Below are 25,610 nucleotides of genomic sequence, written 5' to 3' on the forward strand. Positions count from 1 at the left end.
TGTTTCTAATCCAATCTTTCTCTGTTTTTCAGAGAAAGAGACATTTCTGGAGCCCTTTGTACTGAGAGATCTATTGCCATCCTCCATCGGGAGTTACTACAGTTACATCGGCTCTCTGACCACCCCTCCCTGCAGTAAAGTTGTAGAGTGGATCATATTCAGTCGCCCAGTGTTCCTCTCCTACAAACAGGTGAGACTTCTCTGCACATATAAAGATGTTTTGAAGTTATTCATGCTTGTCGAGTGTTAAAAAAAACAAACATTTATTTTAAGACATATGCAGAATAATACACAGCGAGATCAGGAACTGATTATGCATCTTTATTCAAAGCAAAGCTCAAAGTCGCAAATCCCATAATGCAGAGTGGCTGACCCAGTTGAGAAGTCTGAGGGATAAAATTATTTCACATTTATGAGACAGAGCCCATGAGAAGCACCTGGGGTTTGGGACAAAAGCTCAACAGAATAAAAAAATACAAACTAAAAGAAAACACCAGTGTGTTTGACCCTGGAAGGATGACTGCAATTCAGGCCCATCGCCCAACATTAATGCCTGACCTCACTGATCCTCTTGTGTCTGAATTGGGGGCAAATCCTTATAACCATGTTCAACATCTAGTGAACAGTTTTCCCAGAATATTTTGTAGTACTAAAGAGAGGACCAACTCCCTATTAATGGCCATGGTTTTGAAATAAAAAAGCTCAAATGGGTGTGGTGTTCAGGTGTCTACATAATTTTGGCCATATAGTGTATGTGTGTATATATATATATACAGGTGCATCTCAATAAATTAGAATGTCATGGAAAAGTTCATTTATTTCAGTAATTCAACTCAAATTGTGAAACTCGTGTATTAAATAAATTCAATGCACACAGACTGAAGTAGTTTAAGTCTTTGGTTCTTTTAATTGTGATGATTTTGGCTCACATTTAACAAAAACCCACCAATTCACTATCTCAAAAAATTAGAATACATCATAAGACCGATAAAAAAAAACATTTTTAGTGAATTGTTGGCCTTCTGGAAAGTATGCTCATTTACTGTATATGTACTCAATACTTGGTAGGGGCTCCTTTTGCTTTAATTACTGCCTCAATTCGGCGTGGCATGGAGGTGATCAGTTTGTGGCACTGCTGAGGTGGTATGGAAGCCCAGGTTTCTTTGACAGTGGCCTTCAGCTCATCTGCATTTTTTGGTCTCTTGTTTCTCATTTTCCTCTTGACAATACCCCATAGATTCTTTATGGGGTTCAGGTCTGGTGAGTTTGCTGGCCAGTCAAGCACACCAACACCATGGTCATTTAACCAACTTTTGGTGCTTTTGGCAGTGTGGGCAGGTGCCAAATCCTGCTGGAAAATGAAATCAGCATCTTTCAGCAGAAGGAAGCATGAAGTGCTCCAAAATTTCTTGGTAAATGGGTGCAGTGACTTTGGTTTTCAAAAAACACAATGGACCAACACCAGCAGATGACATTGCACCCCAAATCATCACAGACTGTGGAAACTTAACACTGGACTTCAAGCAACTTGGGCTATGAGCTTCTCCACCCTTCCTCCAGACTCTAGGACCTTGGTTTCCAAATGAAATACAAAACTTGCTCTCATCTGAAAAGAGGACTTTGGAACACTGGGCAACAGTCCAGTTCTTCTTCTCCTTAGCCCAGGTAAGACGCCTCTGACGTTGTCTGTGGTTCAGGAGTGGCCTAACAAGAGGAATACGACAACTGTAGCCAAATTTCTTGACATGTCTGTGTGTGGTGGCTCTTGATGCCTTGACCCCAGCCTCAGTCCATTCCTTGTGAAGTTCACCCAAATTCTTGAATCGATTTTGCTTGACAATTCTCATAAGGCTGCGGTTCTCTCGGTTGGTTGTGCATCTTTTTCTTCCACACTTTTTCCTTCCACTCAACTTTCTGTTAACATGCTTGGATACAGCACTCTGTGAACAGCCAGCTTCTTTGGCAATGAATGTTTGTGGCTTACCCTCCTTGTGAAGGGTGTCAATGATTGTCTTCTGGACAACTGTCAGATCAGCAGTCTTCCCCATGATTGTGTAGCCTAGTGAACCAAACTGAGAGACCATTTTGAAGGCTCAGGAAACCTTTGCAGGTGTTTTGAGTTGATTAGCTGATTGGCATGTCACCATATTCTAATTTTTTGAGATAGTGAATTGGTGGGTTTTTGTTAAATGTGAGCCAAAATCATCACAATTAAAAGAACCAAAGACTTAAACTACTTCAGTCTGTGTGCATTGAATTTATTTAATACACGAGTTTCACAATTTGAGTTGAATTACTGAAATAAATGAACTTTTCCACAACATTCTAATTTATTGAGATGCACCTGTATATATATGGATTATATAAAAAAAAAAAAAAAAAAAAAAAAAACTGAGATAATATGTTTTAGCTATTTCACTGCCTACATAATGATATGTCATGTGAATTGTACAGTAATAAATGTAGATTTTGCCACACTAACTTATGCCCCTACTAGCGTGCAACACCAAACACAGTACTGCTCCTACTCATACAGCCTATCCTCATTCTCACCAGCCCTCTTTAGCTCTAGTTAGTCAGGAAGTTCCCCAGACATTTTACATTGTGAGAAAACAAAAACCATGTTGGGGAGTAACTATCTAAAAGTTACAATGCTACTAACATAGTTCACTCAAAATTGAAAATTCTCTCATCATTTACTCAACCTTATGCCATCCCAGATGTGTATGACTTTCTTTCATCTGCTGAACTCAAATTAAGATTTTTAGAAGAATTTCTTAGCTCTTTTGTTCCATACAATGCAAGTGAATGGGTGCCAAAATTGTGAAGCTCCAAAAATCACAATTCAGCATAAAAGTAATAAGATAGGTGTTGGTGAGAAACAGATCACTTTCACATTCTTCTTCTTGTGTTTTTGGTGATTCATATTCTTCATCCTTACTGCCCCCTAGAGGGCAGGGAGAAGAATTTCAAGCATAAAAGGACATAAATATTTATCTGTTTATCACCCACACCTTTCATATCACTTCTGAAAATATGGATTAAAACACTGGAGTCATATGGATTACTTATATGATGCCTTAATGTGCTTTTTGGCACATCAACATTTTGGCACCCATTCACTTGCATTGTATGGACATACAGAGCTGAAATATTCATCTAAAAATCATAATTTGTGTTCTGCAGAAGAAAGAAAGTCCTACACATCTGGAATGGCATGAGGGTGAGTAAATGATTTTGGGTGAACTATCCCTTTAATATTTTTCAGCAGTGTGATATTTGCTAAGCTCTTGTCTAAACAGTGTAGCTTTTTCAGTAACAAGCAACATTTTCCAATGAGTAGTGGTGCATTGCTGTTTTTATGTCAAATTGTTTATTACTGTATGTATACAGTAAATACATACAGTATATACAGTATATATAGGCCTATACTGTATACTCTTCACAGATTCATTTTAATCATCACTCAGATGTTCTTGGAATTCCCTGCGCAGTGTTTTACCTCCATTTTATTGTAGTGAATATGTATGTAATTAAATATAGCTATTTAGTTTCGTTTTGTTCAGTGTATAAATTTTTTTTTGTTATTTTTTTCGCCGAAATGTATATTTATTTATATGTATTTTTTATGTATTAGTATTACTAATTTCATATTCAAATATATGTATATAATGTATTAAAAATGTTTGATGCTGTCATGCTATTGATATCCTTATTTGGGACAGATACTGCTCTTTTTAACTAAATTATATAATCTGATAATTATATAATTTAAATAAAAGTTACAGCCCCCTTGTTGCTTCAATGCAGTTATCTACGCTTTGTAAGTAGCTTGACTGTAGCTTATTGCTCCTTTTAAATGTCATGCTTGATTGTAATTAAAGGTGCACTTTGGCTGTGTCTCATTTGGAAGGCTGCGTCCTCCAGAGGTCGCATTTCTCAGCCGCATACGTCATCGTTTCATAAAAGCGAGTAGGACACTTCGAATGCAGCCTTCGAATGCGACCTTCTATCACGGGAATTCGGAGGATGCATGAGGTGTATCCTTCGTGGGCACTCACAACCCACAATTCTTTGCTTCAACGGAAATGTCTAAAAAAATAAATAAAGCCAATTTGCCAGTAAATATGATGTTCAAACGCAAGTAATGTTAATTCCCAGGTTGAAGTACCTCAGTAGAGTACATAATATGTATAATTATATTAATATATAATTAAAATAAAGTATTAGACTAAAAGTACACCTGTGAACACAGTGACTGTTTATGAAGTTTCTTCTCCTAAATAAACCCAGCACAACCGGTCCACTCCCCAGCCTCTCTTTGGCTTCTGATCTCACCATGTGTTAAAAAAAGAAAAGCTGAGGCTTTGCTCTCACATGTAAAAGATCAAAGGATATCTGTATAAACCTCGGCCAGCCATGTAAGATTCCATGTTATTTCAGGTAATTTCAAAATTTATAACTGTAAGATAAGATCATAATCAACATTAGATGCCATATTTAAATTGACTTGTATGGCTGTGGGGGGACGGAAGTATAATCCTTACAATATTTTGTACTGTTGTGTATGAAATCTTCATTGACTAAGCAATCAACACTCAATTACACAACAATACAACGTTGGGCCTCATTCTTGAAACATGAGCAGAATACATTTCTGTGTAAATTGGTTGTAAAACTATTCTTACGTAAATTGTTGCATTCAGTGTGTACTGTCATTTCTGCATCACCAAATTAAATTGCAAAAAATATGATTTTCTAACAGGTTTCCCAAAGACCCTTTAACTCACACCCCCCCACCCCACACACACACATCTGTGTGTCATCTGCCACTGGTCTGACAAGAAGATAGTCCCGCCCCAAACTCACACCATTGGTTGAGCCAGTGTTGCTGTGTCATGCTAGTCGTGGGGTACTTTTCAGGGAAATCACTTTGCATAAAAGCTGGGAAAATGTGGTTTAACATCCTACAAATTACACACTTTACCTTTAAACTGTTTATTTTTTAAACCAAATTTTTATCAATAAAAGAATACAAACTTTCACGTAGTGGCTTACCACGCATTTATGTAAGATGCACTTAGTAATAGCTATATCTATTATAGATTTTGCCCTTCAGGGGTCTGTCAGATGAGTGAGTCAGCAGCACAGTATTAAGATGAAATTCTGAGTCTGTCTCCACATCAAAAGCACAGGAAGTGATACGTGTATGGATCAAGGCACAACCAGCTTTTAACAGGAAGACACAGCCTCTTCTTTAGAACCATAAGCGTTGCCCAAAGAAGCCTTCTGCACTCATTTGACACCTCTTAAAGTTCTTTTGTTCCCTTTTGTCTCAGGGTGATTTTGTTTAAAAGGAAACACCACTGAGGCAGATATAAGTAAGACAGTTGTCCTTCACTCTTCATTTTTCTTAGCCCTTTGTTCTTCATCAAAGCTGGAAGTAGGTCACTGAGACTGACAGACAGAGCTCTGGGGCGCTTTAAGAGCCGATCGATGCTCAGCTAGTCTACTACATTTGCAACATCTGGAGCAGGGGTTGATGTCCTACACACACACATTGCTATATGCCCCAAGAATGCTCTGTTGCTGTGGTTACCCATAAGGGATTACTTAACCATCAGACTCAGTATGTCTTTTCAGAAATGACACACATGTATTGTACAGTACATACAGATGTGCGACCCAGAATGGCCCTCTTGCTGTGATTTCCCACAAGGGATTACTTAACCTTGCACATCATGCTCATTCATTGCATAAACACACACACAAATCTTTTGTGGATTACTACAGTGCTAAGAATTGGACACAGTAAGAGAATTCAGCACAGATCAGTTCTCACCACAGTTTTGAAAAATATGGCTGGTTCACACTGCACAAATTATGATAATTATTTTATATCTGATCTTTGGGACTGAATGACCACATTGCAATTTGCAAATGATTGTTTCTGTTTCTTAAGACAGTGTAATCAGTATTTGGTATAGCATTGGTTTGCTATAGTAATAAATGAATCATCAACATGATGCCAAGCGATTTCTCCTACAACAAACAACTGTTTGTGTGGAAAGAGAGGGCGGAAATTTTGCCTCTGCTCCATTATGACGTAGCCAACCTTGTCTCGTGACAACTGGTTTCAGTGGGTCTGATTGATCAGACCTGGCTATGTTTTCCCATTCTTTAACTGTCCAGTAGTGGTGAGCATGTGCCCACTGCAGCCTCAGCTTTCTGTTCTTGGCTGACAGAAGTGGAACCCGTCGTGGTCTTCTGCTATTGTAGCCCGTTCGCCTCAAGGTTTGACAACATGTTGTGTGTTCTGAGATGCTTTTCTGCTCACTGCAATTGTACAGAGGGGTTATCCAAGTTACCATAGCCTTTCTGTCAGCTCTAACCAGTCTTCCCATTCTCCGTTGACCTCTCTCATCAACAAGGCGTTTCCATCCGCAGAGCTGCCACTCACTGGATGTTTTTGTTTGGATGTCTGGATGTTTTTTGTAAACTCTAGAGACTGTTGTGCATGAAAATCCCAGGAGATCAGCAGTTACAGAAATACTCAAACCAGCCCGTCTGGCACCAAAAATCATATCATAGTCGAAATCACAGAGATAACATTTTGCAAATGTGCAAATTTAGCTTTGAACATTCAGTGTTTTCAGAAAGCGAGGAAGGAAAGGAGACCGGTTAATGAGGCATGGCAGAGGAGAAAATAAGACAGACAGTTGGTCATGTTTTTGGTCTTTCATCAGCCTGTGAGCTAAAAAAAAGAAAGAAATCAGTCACTAGTTTGGAAGGAGGGCAGATCAGGGGAGATGACTTGCTGAAAAATAAGAGACAGATATAAAAACATACTGAGTTCTCTCTCTCTCTCTCTCTCTCTCTTCTCTCTCTCTCTCTCTCTGTTTGTCAGCTGGAGGCATTTTACTCAATCTTCACCACAGAACAGCAGGATCATGTTAAATCTGTGGAATACCTGCGTAACAACTTCCGCCCACTCCAGAGTCTGGACAACCGGGAGGTCTTCAAATCTGCTTTCAAAGACACCTGGCTGCCTGATTTGACCGACAGCCTAGGGAATCCATATGGTACCGAGGCATCCAAAGGTGGGTGGTCTTTCCTTATAGCATATTGATTCTCAGACAGTTTCTAAAACCAGTTTTAGATGCTTGCAAATACAGATTTTGCATCTCGTATCATGAATTCATAAACTAGACTCATTTAACCTCCAATCATTATTTGGCTCATTTTTGACACAAATCATTTTTGTTTCTGAGCAGCACAAGGCTTGGTGGCTTTTCCCAAACTTGCCACCTGAACACGCAAAAAGATTGGAATAGATTCAAAGAGTCTAGGAGGTTTTATCAAGTATTCCCGTTCGTAATGTTTGGGTCATGGGTGAGACTATAACAGAACAATTTTTTTTTACATTGATAAATACAAATCCATCAACAATGCAGAACACACACACACACACACACGCACGCAGACACACACACACTTCAAGGTCAGACTAAAGTCTTTGTCTGAACTCCACTGTGAAAAAGTTTACGCTTAGTTGTAGGAGCTGCATACCATGGTCAGGTTTGACTGTAAGCATATTGTGGCATCATTGCAAAACCTCACCCTTCAACACAAGTGGTTTTAAAAATAAAATGCTGCAAATGTACAAATTATTGACTTTTACAATATCTAATTATATATCCAATGTATAACTTGTGATAATATCTAGAAACATATCAGCCAGTGCATGGAATGCTGAAGCCATCTACTGGCCATAGTTATCATTTCATAAATTATTTTATTATTGTTATTCCTGCAGATTTCACCACAGACCCCCAATGCATGACATATTTTTGATGTTTTGACAATCTTTTTTTCTGAAATGTTTTTTATTGAAGTTAAGATAACATAAAATGTGTTTATTTTATATGAACATGAATAGAGTAATTGAGCAATTTAGAGGTAAATAAGGTTAAAAAATAACATAAAACTCCAAAAGAAATGCATAAGATAGTGTTATTAAATTTCTTAAAAATTATTTAAAAATAAATTATATTTCCACATTTGATGTTTCAGGTCAAATTTGACCTGAACAGATGGAACAGAGTTCTCTATCGATAAGTGTAGGGTTAAAGACCACATGGAATGAAAGTTTGATTTTGTGGCTTTTAGACCATGTCTGTTAGGCCATCAGTATGTGAGTGTATTACTAAAAGTTGACAAAATTACCTTTTAGCTTATATGCACGCTTATCATTTTCTGAAAACAGACCAAAAATATCGATGACTCATCTTGCACTCATTTTGAATGTCCCCTCCCACTAATACCTTATACTTTTGACTAACAATGACAAGTAGCAAATCATGTTCATGGTTGTGATACAGTATGTGCTAAAGCCTATTGGTTATTTAAAAAAAAAAAAAAAAAAGGATGAGTTCTTGGTTATGTCCCGCCCCAGCTTCCTGTTTTATTAGGAAATACATTAACATAGGAAAGAAAACTGTGCTCATCAATCCATTTCGTAGGGTTGAACTTTTAATGTTAAAGCTATATAAGTATATGTAGACATTTTTATTAACCAAGATTAATAAATGCTATAAAAGAATTGTTCATTGGGTGTTCATGATTTCATTAACAGACATTACGTATGCAACCTAACTGTGTAAAGTGTTACCCTGTAGATTCCAATAGATTCATATGTTTCCTCATTAGTGCTAGCATACAATACATCATATAATGCAAGAGCAAATGTGCATGTGTGTGTGTCTTTGTCTGAGAGCGTGTGTGTGTAATGAGCGTAATAGGTGGCATATGGTGCTGTCCTCCGTGGTTGTGTCATTAGACGCTCTGTCTTTACTTGCCTATTTTCCCGTTCATTTCTCTGCTCTGCGTGGCGACCACGCTCGCAGGAAATGCACAGGACTGCAGCTTTTCAAGGACACGCTGATTCTTTTTCACCTTTGTTTGCACACCACAGAACTGCCTCACACACTACCTCTACAGGAGTCCATATAACAGCTGCTTTGATAGTGGCAATTCGGACACAAATGGTTCCACCACACAGACATAAACACATGTTTGTTTTTATACCAGGTTGGGGAGGTCCCATTTACTTGTATTTTTCTTAAATTAAGCTCATGCCACATACATTTAAGACAATCAACTCAACACACACATTTATACAGTATGCACACAAAGCCCTACACACTATAAATACAGTCAAAGGCTGTTTCCCCCATAAAAGACTTCATCCTAAAAACTGTTTCTGTCCTCAGCATTCAGTACTGTACTGTGCAGAATATCTTGTGGACTGTAACAGATATTTATTGGCTTTGGCTCTCTTCTCATTTACAGTTCTCTCAGATGTTCATAGTCAAAGCAGAATCCCTCATTCCCTCTGCTCAAACAGATCTGACTACAAAAAGTACTGATTTTAAAGATTGCAACATCCTCTTAGCCTTGTTCATGGTAAAGGAAGATGGCAAGACGTGGCAGAAAGCGTTCGGCCTTAGAGAAGAGAAAGATGTAGAAAAAGACAACTGATTTTACCTCAGCTCTTTGTTCCTCCTTACTTTTGGAGACTATTTTGTTCCTTTCACTCCCACTCTCTTGCAGTAGCTGCCCTCTCGTTGAGAGGCAAAGCAACTGACGTACCGAAAAAACTAATCTTTCTCTTTATTATAACTATCAGATTTCAACATTTGCTTTTTGTTATATGAAGATTACATAAAAACTATTTCTTGAACTATTTCTTCATCATTTATTTTTGCAAATTCTAAAATGCCTGTCTTTTTGTTGTTTGCCCTTGTCCCAGACCCAGACTTTCAATCTTAAAATATGAAAGTCCATCATTAAATGTTACATTTTTAAAACTATGATAATCTCTACAAAAATTTTTATACATTTAAAATAAACATAAAATAATTTTTTTTAAAGTCATTTCAAAAACTGTAATTTTTTCAAATTATAATAAAAATGTTCAAATATTATTCAATTGTGTGTTTTTTGGATACATAAAATGCTAACTATGAAATTACCCTTAGCAAGACCAAAGTGTCTGCCATTTTATTAAAAAAATGATTAAAATGTCATTTCTGCCATTGTCGTTTTCACAAAATGAATGGTGATTTGAGATGTGTTGGATATGACATTCAGTGGTTCTGAAAAATCTCCTGGGATGCATGTACTGTATATCCCCTGTTAGTTATTATTAGTAGAATATTTAAATTAAATTAAAACTAGTGAACGTTTGCAAGAGTGTGTTTTAAAGGAATATTCCGGGTTCAGTACAATTTAACGTTGTAATGGTAATAACCACAAAAATTATCATTTCGACTCGTCCCTCTTTTTCCATAAAAAAAAAAAAAAAGGCAAAAATGTAGGTTACAGTGAGGCACTTACAATGGAAATTAATGAGGACCAATCTATAAACATTAAAATAGTAATTGTTTCAAAAGTGTAGCCACAAGACGTAAACAGTGTCAACATGATTTTAGTGTGATAAAAACGCTTACTAACCTTTTTTGTGTAAAGTTTTATCTAATTTTACAACATTGTTGCCATGACAAAGTAACCCTAACCCTAAAACCCTAAAATGACCATAAAAACGGTGAGTTGAACAAATAGTACACAATTTTTAAGAATGCAGAATTAAGGGGGCCTGGGTAGCTCAGGGAGTAAAGATGCTGTCTACCAACCCTGGTGTCACAAGTTCAAATCCAGGGCGTGCTGAAGGACTCCAGCAAGGTCTCTTAAACAACCAAATTGGCCCAGTTGCTAGGGAGGGTAGGGTTACATGGGGTAACCTCCTTTTGGTCACTATAATGTGGTTCTCGCGGTGAATTGTGCGTGGATGATGTGGAGAATAGTGTGAAGCCTCCACACGTGCTATGTCTTCGCGGTAACGCGCTCAACAAGCCACATGATAAGATGCACGGATTGACAGCCTCAGACGTGGAGGTAACTGAGATTTGTCCTCCACCACCTGGATTGAGGCAAGTCACTATGCCACCACGAGAACTTAGAACGCATTGGGAATTGGGCATTCCAAATTGGGGAGAAAAGGGGAGAAAAAATGAAGAATTAAAATGTGCTTTTTTATAAGTGCTTTTATAAAGTTAAAGTTATAAATTTGACATTTCTGCCTTTAAACCCACAAAATTGGCCCCATTCACTTCCGTTGTAAGTGCCTCACTGTTACCTCAACTTTTTTAGAGAAAAGGAGGGGCAAGTTGAAATACATTTTTGTGGTAATCAGCATTATGCCACAAATGCTGTTGATTGAGCTTAACTTGTATTGAACCCGTTATATTCCTTCAAGGGAGTTTATTATTTATTCATTACAAATCCACAGGGCCAAAAATGGCCATAGTTAAAGAAACACCACTTGTACGCCAGTTTTCCAAGACCTGAGCCCAGCTGCAAGAAAACCTAACCCTTAGTTATAATGCTAAGGCTATTGTCACTAAGGGTTTTCTAACCTTAAGGGGTTTCTTGCAATCGGCTGCTGACCTCCTTACTTGCAATCTAAGTAGAACTCTCTCTGTCCAACAAGATTGTTAATAGCTAATTTGGAATGCTGCAATTGCACCGGAACACATAAACGGCTACTCAAATTCCAGTGCAAAAGGAATCTGAAATAGAATTAATTTCTGTGCTTGCAAATAATACAGTAATATGAAGAGAGACGCTTAGAAGCTTCTCATATCGCTGCCTGGTTATGCGTTTAATTTCAGAGCCGTGCGAAATTGATTGTGGATGATGTGCTGTCGTCAAGGAATAAAAAAGGGAACAGAAAGAATAGAATAATGAAAAAAGGATGAAAGGGTGGAGTAATAGCGTGATAGAGACTGGAAACAGAGGCATATCAATGGTGCCCACAGACTGGAGCTGAACTTTTTGTCAGCTTCGATTAATTCAAAACACGTGCTGGATGATAGCTGAACTTTCCCTCACAGTAGGTGAAATAGCCAAACTGCTTTTATCAACAGTCAAAATACAGTGCAGTACCCTGACACTGAACATACCCCCTGTGCATACGTATAGCTACTGAAAAATTTTAAATGAATGTTTGACCTTATTTTTGGAATCATTCACCCCAAAAAAAAAAAAAAAAAAAAAAAACTAATTCATTTTCTCACCTCTGTGGAACAAAATAGGTGAATTTTAAAGACTATCATGGCAATTCATTTCCGTCTAAAGAAAGTGAATGGGGACTAGGTCTGACAAGCTCCAAAATCACAGAAAAGCAACATTAAAGTATTATAAAAGTAGTCCGTATGACTCATGCACTAAATCCCAAGACTTCTGGAACCATTCGATAGCTTTTTGTGAGAAACAGACCGTAGTTTAAGTTGTTATTCCCTGATAATCAACCGCTCCGTCAGAAGTTTGAAATGGACTTTAAAAGCACAATGACAGCATTTGATGCTGACGCCAATGGTTGTTTTGTCATTTTGGAGCATGTCAGACCCAGTCCCCATTCACTTTCATTAAATGGAAAAGAGTAGCAAGGATATTCTTTAAAAATGTTATTAAAAATTCCTGTGTTGTGTCCCGAAGAAGCAAGTCAGTCATCCAGTTTTTGGATGAACTATTCCTTTAATGCATTAAATATTTCAAGGTAGAGCAGACCTTTTTAGATGCATGCTCGTGTGGCTAGAGCTAACACATTAGCACACTTTTCGTTAAACTTGTCATACGTGGCAGCCTGTTCGAAACGGCCACTCAAGGTTATCGGAGTGTTCGCACTTTCTCTTTCTCTGATTTGACTTCTGCTCTCACCTTCTCTTCTATCCTGCTATATACCTCCATTAATCTCACTATCCATGGTCAAGGAGCCGCAGGACCGAAGATGGTCTTTTTATTAAACGCTTTTCTGTGCATCTCATAAGAGACGTGCACTCTCTTGCAATGACCTGTGCGACTGTGTTTCTCTGTGGGAGAGAGAAAGAGTAGGGATGGGTTGTGATATATTACCAAAGAATTTGTTACGATCAGGCCCAGATGGAATCTGAAGACATCTTTTGCATAATCTGCACTGATTTTGGGGAAAGTTTGAGGAATTCTACAGATTTCTATTTATTAAAATGAAAAATAAAAGTTTCTGTGTTTATGGTTAAAGGAATCTTCCGGGTTCAGTACAAGTTAAGCTCAATCGACAGCATTTGTGACTAAATGTTAATTACCACAAAAAAACAAAAAAAAAAATTTTCTTGACTCATCCCTTCTTAAAAAATCAAGGTTACAGTGAGGCACTTACAATCAAAGTGAATGGGGCCAATTTTTGGATGGTGTAAAGGCAGAAATCTGAAGCTTATTATTTTATAAAAGCACTTACATTAATTCTTCTGTTAAAACTCATATTATTTTTGTAATTTCTGTAATTTTTACAGTCATTTTAGAGTTTTGGGGTTTGTTGACATTACATTGTCATGGCATTGAAGTTGTAAAATTGGCTTTAACTTTACACAGAAAAGGTTGTGTCTTGTGGGTATACAGTACTTTTGAAAAAGTGAGTATTTTAACGTTCAATAATTGGCCCCCATTCACTTTCATTGAAAGTGCCTCACAGTAACCTAAATTTATGCTGTATTAAAAGAAAAGGAGGGGCAAGTCAAAATTTATTTTTATTGTAATCAACATTATGCCACAAATGCTGTCGATTGAGCTTAACTTGTATTGAATCCGGAATATTTCTGCAAGGCAGAGCCCTTCAAAGCAAAACATAACATGGCGGTCCTATAGACATTCTATGAGCGGTACACTGGCAAAGAGACGAGGCTGTTTTTTTAATGGATGTCTATGGTGGAGATGCTTCAGTGTGCTAAATAAACTGCTTTTGAGAGGAAACAGCTCATCACTTAATGAACTTATCACCTGTCCGCTAATCTTCTTCATGTTTTACACTAAACAATCATTTTGGAGTAAATTATGTGTGGAGTTTACTACGATAAAATTGCTGTTTTATAAGAGAAGACAATTATGCGATAGGTAGTTGACAGTTTATGGCTCTCTCCGTTACGCTCTCTCCTATGGTAAATACGTGGAGGTTGTTATCTCAGTATAGAAGATCTATGGGCAAGGGTTCCATACATTAAATTACCTGCAATGCTGCATCCCAATTTGCATACTTACACTGTGCGAATTTTGTACTTCGCTGGTAATGAGAAAGAACATACTTCTGATCATGTAGTGCGATGGTGTGCAAAAATTGGAATGCACTACCATGGCATAAACATGCATCTTGATACCTCAAACCCACTTGTTACACACTTTTAGCATTGTGTTAGCATCCAGTTTCATTCAGTACCTTAAAATTAATTTTAACTTCCATTGCGCAAGGGATTGTAGGAAATATTAGTTGCACAGATGCACACTTTGAAAATCCACCAGAAATAGTAAACCACCTTTGGCATACTAATTTCAAAGTGCTATGAAGGGGGACACTTTAATTGTAATCTTTGCATACTATTTAGGTTGGATAGTATGCAAATTAAGACACAGCCTCTTCGAGAGGTTGTTATCATAGTACTACTTACACACTCTAACCAGAGATGACTGTCTTAATAACATCTTGCCTTGTGTCACTGCCATGCTTGTGTGCTATTCTTAACAATGCATGCCATCTGCATGAGAGTCAGGGCAGGCATTACTGTACACTTCATGCAGTATGATTATGGCTGAAGTCATTACTACTTCTCTCATGATTAGAGCTAATAGAGGCTTCAGCTAGATGAGCGATGGTGGAATTAGTTTAATTAGCGTTGTTTTAGATGTAATGGCTCCCCTGTGGTTGTAGGAGGGTGCTTTGTGTGTGTGTGGGTGAATCTGCGTGTTTGTAAATGTGTTCGTGCGTTTTCGGAGGACCATAACGAAAGGAAATTTAGGGCTTTTTCTGTCTGATTTCTCTTTGAATAAAAGCTCACCCCTACGCACACTGTCAGCAGCCAAAAACTGAGGCACGCTCAGTGATTAAACACCTTCTGCTGAGGAGATTAACAGCAACTTGGATGCTGCTTGTGTTTACATAGGGCATGACACAATTCAGGAAATGTAAAAGCAGAATAGATGTAGTCTGTAGTCTAATAGAGCCATCTAGTGGATGAGGGAACAAAAGGTGAATTGGTGGCAAAGAAGTAAACATGCATTCTCTCTGTCTTTCATGCAGCGTGCAGCAGTGCTCCGTTCAACATGAACGTCCAGCACATGAATAAGACAGCTCTAGTGGTGCGATGGTCTCGTCCGGAGATCACCTACGATCCACCCATTATCAGCTACCTCATTTCTTACAGCTGGACCAGAAACGATGAGCCATACGAGGAGACGTACGTCAAATGGAGCGATCAGAAACTGGTGAGGAATATGGTCAGCCATACCACAAAATCTCTAAATAGTCTTAACAAATTATCCCAACATGCTTAGACAACATAAAACAGCATTCATGTATTTAACTTCCATAATGTGACATATTTCTGAGTAGAACAGAATATTTGGTGGGAAAAATGTAGGACAGGACTTAATTGTTATCACTTTTCCTTTAACATTAGTTAATGCATTAGGTATCATGAACAATTAACAATAGATTTTTATTAACTTTGTTAATGTTATTTAATAAAAATACAATTGTTCATTGCTAGTTCATGTTAGTTCATAGTGCATTAACTAATGTTAACAAATACAACTTTTGATTTTAACAATTTGTTAGTATACTGTATGTTGAAATTAACATTAAATAAGGTTAATAATTGCTTAAGAATTTTTCATTGTTAATTCATGTTAACTAATGTTGTTAACTAAGGTTAACAAATGGAACCTTATTGTAAAGTGTTACCACTTCACTTTATACATCTGGATTTCATTGGATCGTGTTAACTCTTTCCCTCCTCCACGTCCTTGATTACTTCAGCTGAGAAGAAAACTCATTTTAGAGGCAGAGAAAGTTATTACATTTTGATTGGATGATTATTAGCTAAATATTATTAAAACACAATTTTTTTTTTTAGAATATCATGCACTGATGAATTGTGCAAAAAAAAAAAAAAGACCAGAAACATTTAGTAACAAAGTAAATAGGGGCCATTTTAATTCTTCTTTAAGGCTGAAGTGAGACGTTTCTGTGCTACTAGCATCACTAAATGAAATAGTGAAAATAACTATTGTTTTCAAGTAGGTTTTCTCAAACACTCTCAATGTTTTGAAAGCACCACAGAGCTACGGTGTTTACACTTTTCAGGGAAATCAAACTACAAAATGGCCTGCTTTTAATTGTCTCTTCATTGGGTTAGTTCACCTAAAAATGAAAATTCTCTCATCATTTACTCACCTTAATGCCATCCCAGATCTGTATGGCTTTCTTTCTTCGGCTGAACACAAACTAAGATTTTTAGAATCATTTCACAGCTCTTTAGGTCCACACAATGCAGGGCCGTAACCACAGTATACTTTGAGGGTGACAAGTCCCCCCCCCCCCCCCAAATAATTACATATGGCCAGATTGTCCTCCCCAGTAATTAATATCCTTGTTGCTGTTCTGCTGCAGTTCATTATGCACCGCTGTCTAATTGTCATTAAGTTGTTGCAGGAATAACATAATGGTTTAAAAAACACATTTCACCGCTCATCAATGTCATATGAGATAGCCAATCAAATCGATAAAGGCAGGACTCAAGTTTAAGACGCTAAATGGGAACCTCGTGGATTATCCCAGCACCGCGCATCAGCTAGCAGTTCAGGTTAAGAGTGTTAGTGTCAGTAAGAATCTAACTAAACATGCAATGTTTGACCACTGTTTTATGATTGAAATATTGTAATCGCATTTCAAGCCTTTATTCAGAAAATTATTGCATTCAGCGCCTTTACTATATTAAAGGACCAAAGAGGACCATTATATTTGTGACCTCAACACTTGGACCCCCCCACCACCCACAAAATGGATTGGTTCTCCACCCCCAATGTTCAAGACATTGTTACTGCCTTGACACAATGTAAGTGAATAGGTGCCAAAATTTTGAAGCTCCAAAATCCACATAAGGGCAACATAAAGGTATTCCAGACGACTCTGGTGGTTAAATCCATATCTTCTGAAGTGATATGATAAGTGTAGGTGAGAAACAGATCAATAATTAAGTCCTTTTTTTTTACGATAAATTCTCCTCCATGCTCAGTAAATTTCCACTTTACTTTCACTTTCTCCTTCATCTGTTTTTGGTGATTCATATTCCTCATATCACCCCCTAATGGGCAGGGAGGAGAATTTATAACAAAAATGACTCAGGTGGTTAAATCCATATCTTCTGAAGCGATATGATACTGTAAGTGTGGGTGAGAAACAGATCAATAATTAACTCCTTTTTTTACTATAAATTCTCCTCCCTGCTCAGTCAATTTCCACTTTATTTTCACTTTCTCCTTCATCTGTTTTTGGTGATTCATATTCTTCATATCGCCCCCTAATGGGCAGGGAGGAGAATTTATAACAACAAATGACTTACATATTGATCTGTTTCTCACCTACACCTATCATATTATGTCTGAACACATGGATTTAACCACTGGAGTTGTATGGATTACTTTTATGCTCCCTTTATGTTGATTTTGGAGTTTCAGAATTTTGGCACCCATTCACTTGCATTGTGAGGACCTACAGATGACATTTTCTTCTAAATATCTTAATTTTGTGTTCTGCAGAAGAAAGAAAGTCAAACACATCTGGGATGGCATGAGGGTGAGTAAATCATGAGAGAATTTTCATTTTTGGGTGAACTATTCCTTTAAGAGAAGATAGGAGGAAGTATTTTAAAACTTCAGCTTTAAGCAATAAACATTTTGGGTGTTTGGGTGGACAGCAGGTTTATGGCAAACCATTCTTGAAAAACAAGCTGCCTCTTAAAGCCTGGCATCTAAGGATGTTGATATTACGTCTGTAAACCCACAGCATATCGATAATATCCCATAATCTCTCCTCTGCTAAGGGCTACAGATCCATGTTTGCAGTAGCACAGTGAGTGTGACTGTGAGTAAAGACTGCAATTTAGGTTGTCAGCAGGGGGGCGCAGCGGTATATTCTGACCTTGGAGCCCGCCGTTTGCAATTACTAATGCACTAAAACAACCACTAAAACTGTTTTAAAGGTAGAGATATATTTCAGTGTCTTTCCTCTTGAATTTCGATCGACTGCCCACTGTGGGGTGTGAAATTTATAACGGGTTGAGATTTCTGATTCTCAAGTCCACAGGGGGTTACGAGACAAGAAAATCGACAGAAACAAAGTCATTTTGTTTATTTCTTTCCCGACCGTTCCTGCACATCATTTTTATTATAATAGCATCCCACGAAGAAACATAATCAGAGACGTCCTATTCCCTCTTGCTTCCTTTTCTTTGAAGTTCTTCTTTTCCATTTTTAGTCACACTTTTCCTCCCAAGATGCTGCAATCTGTGCCGATTACGGGCCGACTTGTTTTTAAAGGAAGTGCCTCCCAAATCAGTAGAGAAACTACTCAAGAACTGCAAGTTTTTACTTCCTTAAATTTTTTTAATAACCCAACCCAATACTTTAGATTAATATTTGAATGGAGTAAAGCTGAGCTCGCATAAATCAGAAAGGTGTTGCCCTGGAGAGTAACTGACGCCATTTACTTAACGCAAGATTTACAAATGCCTCGAGCCTGCTGTACCATTCAGCGAACCCTGAGGAGGGGGAGTGAGTTATGATAATGGCTATTGATCATACACTTAGAATTGCATTGAATCGTCATTTCTCACAGAGTCAATGGGGCTGCTTGCACAAGTTTTAGAAAGGGACTATCGTGAGGTATAAACAGGCACTGATGTTAAGTTGTTAAGTGATTAGGCACTCTCAAACTGGCCATATGAGAGCAAAAGAAGATTTATTTGGAATCATGCTCGCCGAATTATGCAGAAAGCCTAATTTTACACATTATCCAACCCCTTGCAAGTTTGGCTCTATTTAACTCTATTTAAAACATTTTACTTAATTTTAATAAATTCTGTAGATTTCACCTAAAATCAGTGTAGAAATGTAAAAAAAAACAAAAAAAAAAAACATTGAAATTTAGCCTAGCTATGGTTTTCAACATTACTTAAATTGTTGTAAGATTAAATGAGGGAGATAATTAATTATGTTGTCCTTTAACTTTATTGCACACTACAATACTTGATTGTGATTGGTCAACTGCAGAATTCTGCATTTTTTATTTTTATTATTTTTTTATTATTGTTTTATTATTATTATGACCACTAAACTAGTGTTTTGTTTAATTGACTCTAATAATTCTCTATGGTTTCTCTCTGCTTTTATAATTAAACAATTTAGAATCAAAATGATATTTCATGTCCATTTATTTATTTATTTGGTAAGTAGCCATGTAATATGCATTGTATAATCAGATGGTCATTATCACAAAATAAAAATTGATAAAGTGATATGGACACAGACACAAAGCAAAGGCTGTAGTACATCATCTCATACAGATTTCTCAGACAGATCCAGATAGTGTCACCTAATTTATAGGTAAAAGCTATAAACGTATTCTACAAAGTAATGTAAATGTTATAAGTGAGCCTCTGTGTGTCTTAGATGAGCAGTTCAGAAGTGTTTAAGTGCTAATGAATGTTATGTGATGGGAGAGAGTGACAGAGACTGTCTATATTCAATGCTAATGACTCAAGCAGAAGGTGTTACCATCAAGAGAAAGAGTGGAGAACAAGCTGTTCACCTTCATCCTCCAGACCTCTGTCAAGAGGTCACAGCACAAGATGTATTTTAGTGTGTAAGTGTATGTGTGTTTTGAGTGTCACGCAAACTCAGGCTGGACCCATCAGAAGAGAACATAGGACTTTTTTCTGTTCTTCCTCTCTGTCGCAGGAAGGTTTTTGTGTGCTTACAGCATATGTAATTTTGCATGTTTTGTGTGTATTTCAGGAAGCTGTCATCACACCGGTGTCACCGGATATTTTGTACCTGTTCCGCGTCCAGGCAGTGTGTTTGAATGACAAACGCAGTGACTTTAGCCAGAGCATGCTCTTCAGAGGTACCATAAATACACAAACATAACCTCATATAAATGCTGTTTTCAGTTGTTGTTTCCAAACTGTTCATTCAATTGTTTGTTTGTTTGTTTTTTCTCTGTTAGCCAACACAACCAGGATATTTGAGGGGACAAGAATAGTGAAAACTGGGATGGTAAGTTTACCTCTGTCCAGCAGGTGGCAGCACTGTCTCTTTGCTTTAGAGGTCTGCCCTGCACTGAATACTGTATCCCAAAATGGAATTTCCAGCATGAACCATTAAAAGATTGATACACAAAATTGTATGAGGAAAATTTTTATTGAAATGATCATATATCTTTGGATAATGCATAATGTTTCATTTACTATTTTTTTAATAGTATGCAGTTCACAGTGTGCAATGCACAGTAGTAGGCTAGCATTTCATTCGGAGTGTATTCCGCCCCTGCATCATGACCCGTCCGGTGCTGTCAGATTTTAGGAACGAACCCGAAATCACTCACTCTCATTTCATTTCCTCTCCGAGTTAATACACACAAATGCACAGACTGTCACATGCAGTAAAGGAAGGATGTTATGTGTTAACATTTTTATATACAGTACATTGAGACCACATTGAATATGTGGGAATAACAATCCTACCTAAACCTGAAAATAAACAAAGTTTAAGATTCTGCACTATTTCTATTTCACTAATCAAGTAAGCAAATTTGTGGCATTGACCATGACCACTCAATAATGTGAAATGTCTGAAATTCTTGCTTCCACTGAAGCACACAAGATGCTTTTTGGAACAATCTCAGATCATGCTACGATAACATGGATTATCAGGTTTTGCACAAACTTTGTGGAGTTCATGCCGGCTCGAGTGCATGCTGTCATTAAAACAAATAAATCAAATTTTACTTGATCTTTTGACATGTAAGAGGTTATTTTACTATAAAAACATACCGTAAGTGTCAGAACTCAAAACATCTTCCTCACTGCAAAAAGAGCATTTGTTGAAACCAAGCTTCCAAAACAACCCGATCTCTACTTCCTCCACATTGTGATGTCAAACTGTGGTAGACATTTGCATCTGACCGCCTCCACAATACATCAGCACCTACTTTACCTTATAACTTCCATAGCCCCGCCCAGTAGCTGTGAGCAAGTCAGTCAAGAGCAGTGAGTCAATCATAACAGTGGGTGTTTACTATCAGGTCTTAAAGAAAAGCAAAACCTAAACAGAGCTTTTCTGACAGAGGGTCAGAATGAGGGTGGAAAATGATTGTTTTACAAATATATGACGGTTAGTGTGTTTTTTTTTTTTTTTTTTTTTGTGCAAAAAAACTTTACTAATATTGTAAGTGAACCTCAAGGAACATTTAAAAATAATAAAAAAGGCATGTCAAATTTCTAAAATATGTACTGTATATGGTGTCAGACATCTGGACCACACTTTATATAATTTAATTTTTCATTAAATAAAAACCAAACCAAACACAAACCCAAAGTCATACAGGGAAAAAAAATCCCAAATCCAGCCCAAAACCTGAGTCTAGTGGGTATTTGCACAGGTTGGGTAGCACACCTCTAATACTGCTTACATGATTTGCACACATTTTGACCATTAGAATCAGTGCAGAATTAAATGAACAGTTATGAACATTTAAGGACTGAGTTTTGTGTTTTGTCTCTCTTTCTGTCTGCTTTAGCCTACAGTCTCCCCAGCATCCTCAGCAGACATGGCCCCGATCAGCTCAGGCTCATCCACCTGGACTTCGTCTGGCCTTCCCTTCTCCTTCGTTTCAATGGCAACTGGTATTGGCCCCTCTTCCAGCGGCAGCCAAGCAACTGTTGCGTCCGTTGTAACCAGCACCCTCCTGGCGGGGTTGGGCTTTAGTGGAGGGGTCATCTCCTCTTTCCCCAGCTCCGTCTGGCCCACCAGACCTCCACCCTCTACTCCAACTCCAGCCTCCACCCGCCAGACTGTAGCCAAACCCATGGTGACCACCACCGAACCGACTTCCTCTCCAGCCTCTGACACGGACACAACCACAGCCTCTGAGAGCGAGGGATCTGATGATGGAGGAGAGAAAGGAGGGAAGGGTGAGGATGAGGATGGAGAGAAGAATGGAGAAGAGGAAGAGGAGGAGGAGAAAGGTGCAGAAAATAAAGACAGCAGCGTTCCAGACAACATCGAAAAGCAGGTGAACAACTCTGTGACGAAAGATCCGCCCACAGCAGTGCCAGATTCAACAGCGAAACAGAAAGGAGGGAGCAGGAAGGCAGAAAACAGCACTGCACCATCTAATGTCTTGGAGGAGAACGTGGAGAAAAACACACAGATAATTGGGGAAGAGGGTACAAAGGTGCCACCTACCAGAGAGCCAGAGTATGATGACAATGTGACGGCAGTAATAGAGCCCCCAGAAAGCACGGCTCAGACCAGCAAACCCAACAGAGAAGACCGCGGCCACTTGCCGCCTTTCTCTATACACACAGGTTAGAGCCCAACACTTTCCATAGTCTCTATTCACACTCCATTGTTAAATGGACAACACCCTAGCAATTTGGAGGGTGACATTTGCATGGGCAAGCACCACTCACATTTTTTTTCAGAAAAGGTAAAAATGTATTTTCAGGTTTTGTGTTTTTAGTCCCCATCTTTGTGTCCCCTGCGATCTGATGGCTTCATCTCCCTTTGTCTCGCCATCTTTCTTGTTTTCCTCTCTTCCCATTCTTCCATCCATCCCTCCTTCCATCCTCTCTACTTGTTTCGGTGGCCGATGGTTGGCCTACTTTTCCGGTCCAGAAAGGATGAGAGCAGAAATGTTTTTCAGCTGCAGACAGTTGGAGGGAAAGGATCAGAGAAAACTACATATTTAGCTCTGTGACACAGGAGTTATGTTCATCCATTGAGTGTGTGCCTGTAAGGTCCAGAGTTTGAGCCCATTTTTCCAGTGTTCTTCTTCGCGTGACTGTGAGTCTGTTTGTGACTCTGGTGAGGCAGGGAGTGTGGAGGCAGCGTGTTAGGATAGCTAACATCCTTGTTAGCCATGGAACACCATTCCAATCTACCAATCAGGTTTAACGGACAGGGAAAGGTTTAGGGCAGGGTTTCGGCCTTGAACAATATTCTTATTATTACCCTCTGATTTTAGGGGTAGTTGTTGGTATGGTTGGGTTAGGAGGGTTGGGTTAGGACTATGTATCTACTGTATGTTAGGAATGTTTTTTTGTTACAACCAAAATCACAGTGATTATTAGAAAGTTTTTCGGCATTATGAGATTGTTGGCATTGCCCAATAACTGTGCCTGCTTGGCCGAATAAAGGTAGTCTACATTTCAGAGTGCACGTGTCCTGTTTTAAAATAATTTTCAATTAATTTTAGTAGATATTGTTTGAATAAATGTTCATTTAATTTTCAGCAATTTTTTTGAGTGTATCTAATGTAATTACATTGTTATAAATTATCAATTTGATTATTATTTTATTATAACAAAATTAATTATAATGATTTATTTTAATGATTGTTTTTGTGGTTGTTGTTACTATTATTCATAAATGGAAGTAAATTTTATATGTCATTTAATAAAAAAATACTTACAATTTTTAAATAGACGCAGAAAGAGCTATAAGTGAGTCTCTCCTAGGTTGATTCCCCTGAAGACATTGTGGTATTATCAAAACATTGCTCTTTTTGTATAAGCATCTTGACAAGCATAATTGACTTAACCAATGCTGTTTGTGGCAGGAATGTCTGATTGTCCGCCCATGGCAGACATGGGGGAGTGTAAGGGGGAAACTGTTTGAAAACATTATTTATGTAATTCCATTTAGTGATGCTTGTGGTGCAGAAATTACACTTTTACCTGTAATGTTAAATGGGCTTATCGATCGACCACAAATGCCTATGTTTGTATTTGCACATTCGAATATTTAAATGTACTATGATGTCCAAACATGCTTGGTAGGCAGCTTAAAGTTGCACTCAGTAATGTTTTACTTATTAAAAAAGTTTTACTCCTGAAGAAATGAATTGCAATTTTGAAACATATGTATAAAATCATGAGCACTCACGTTAGATGAAGACTCCAGTCATATCAGTAACCTTATAAAAGCTGTTTTATTCTACATAGTGAGGGTCCCCTCATGGGGGCAGCCATGTTTGGATCACATGACCAACCACATACTATCTGCTTAATCTCAGTCACTGCTCTGTTATTGGACACTTTCACTCATGGAATAAATTATTCATGCCTGAGAGTGAATAGTGAATTTGTTCAATGGCATCTGAAACTTAAAACTGTGTTTAAATGATGCTGCATCCACACCACTAGGTGTCAGTTTAAGTTCTTTGGACGGAATTGCCTTGTTGATGAGAGAGGTCAGAGAATGGCCAAACTGACAAAGTCTACGGTAACTCAGATATCTGCTCTGTACAATTGTGGTGAGAAGAATAGCATCTCAGAATGCTATTCTGAGATGTGGGTTGGCACAGTTTTGGCAGCATGAGGGGGACCTACACAATATTAGACAGGTGGTTTTAATGTTGTGGCTGATCGGTGTATATACTGTATGTTTCAGAGCACACTGTAGTCTCCAGCATGCACCCGGTGCCTGGATCAAGCAGGATGGAGTGGATTATTCCTCTGGTGGTGGTGTCAGCGCTCACCTTCCTCTGCCTCATTCTGCTGCTGGCCGTCCTCGTCTACTGGAGGTGAGACACTGATCCACACTGACAGATTCACTCGTGTTTCTGATTCAGTGACTCACTGATAAACTCACTGAAGAAATCAAACTGACTCTTTGGATGACTCACTGATTTCCTGAGTGACTTTTTGATAGATTTGCGACCGATTCTCTGATTGAATCACAGAGTGTCACTGACTCAACAGATGGATGGCTTTACCTTCATGAGACAATTTTAAACACTTAACATCTGTTTTATTGCTTTAGAGTTTGGCAACCAGTAGGGTTGTTGTGAATGTGTGTGTTTGTGTCAATTTGAATCATGTAATGTTACTGGTAGTTTATCACTCGTGGGCCCCTGGCATCCCCTGTGCCCTGAAGGTGGAATGAAAACCAGTTAGTAGTGTTGAGAGTGTCTCTGGTGACTGTAAGAGAGATAGAGAGAGGCCGTGGCATTCCCTTCAGGCATTGCCACAGCAATGGATGGGCTATGGATGCGGTTGCCAAGACCACTGTTTCCATGGTCACACTTGATACTGGGTAGTGGCTCAAATAAGATGTGTGTGTGTGTGTGTGTGTGTGTGTGTGTGTGTGTCCAGTTTATTTATTTGTTTGTACTTACAGTTACTGTATATGTAGTTATATACTCTTGGCTGTGTAGTTGTACCTTTTGAAGTGTGTGAGTGTGTGTGTGAGTTTGTATGTGTGAGTTTGTTTGTACATGTTTATACTTCATTGTGGGGACCAAATGTCCCCACAAGGATAGTAAAACCTGAGATGGGGCCCAGCCAGTGGTCCCCATGAGGGAAATGGCTTATTAAACATACTAAACGATGTTTTTTTTGAAAATGTTAAAATGCAAAAAGGTTTCTGTGAGGGTTAGGTTTAGGGGTAGGGTTAGGGGA

At 38.2% G+C, this 25,610-nt stretch overlaps 1 protein-coding gene across 1 annotated transcript in view; it reads left to right on the forward strand.

Annotated features, from left to right (window-relative positions):
* The window catches only part of LOC127427632 (receptor-type tyrosine-protein phosphatase gamma-like), a 375,831-nt gene that overhangs the window by 285,551 nt on the left and 64,670 nt on the right, over nt 1-25,610 (forward strand). Inside the window, exons 7-13 of the mRNA XM_051675308.1 lie at nt 33-190; nt 6,908-7,100; nt 15,167-15,351; nt 19,942-20,050; nt 20,153-20,202; nt 21,725-22,514; nt 24,601-24,733. Coding sequence (XP_051531268.1) covers nt 33-190; nt 6,908-7,100; nt 15,167-15,351; nt 19,942-20,050; nt 20,153-20,202; nt 21,725-22,514; nt 24,601-24,733 — 1,618 coding nt within the window. The remainder of the gene's footprint in view (nt 1-32; nt 191-6,907; nt 7,101-15,166; nt 15,352-19,941; nt 20,051-20,152; nt 20,203-21,724; nt 22,515-24,600; nt 24,734-25,610) is intronic.

This window comes from Myxocyprinus asiaticus, chromosome 37 (assembly GCF_019703515.2).
Source record: "Myxocyprinus asiaticus isolate MX2 ecotype Aquarium Trade chromosome 37, UBuf_Myxa_2, whole genome shotgun sequence".
NCBI classification, from domain to species: domain Eukaryota; kingdom Metazoa; phylum Chordata; class Actinopteri; order Cypriniformes; family Catostomidae; genus Myxocyprinus; species Myxocyprinus asiaticus.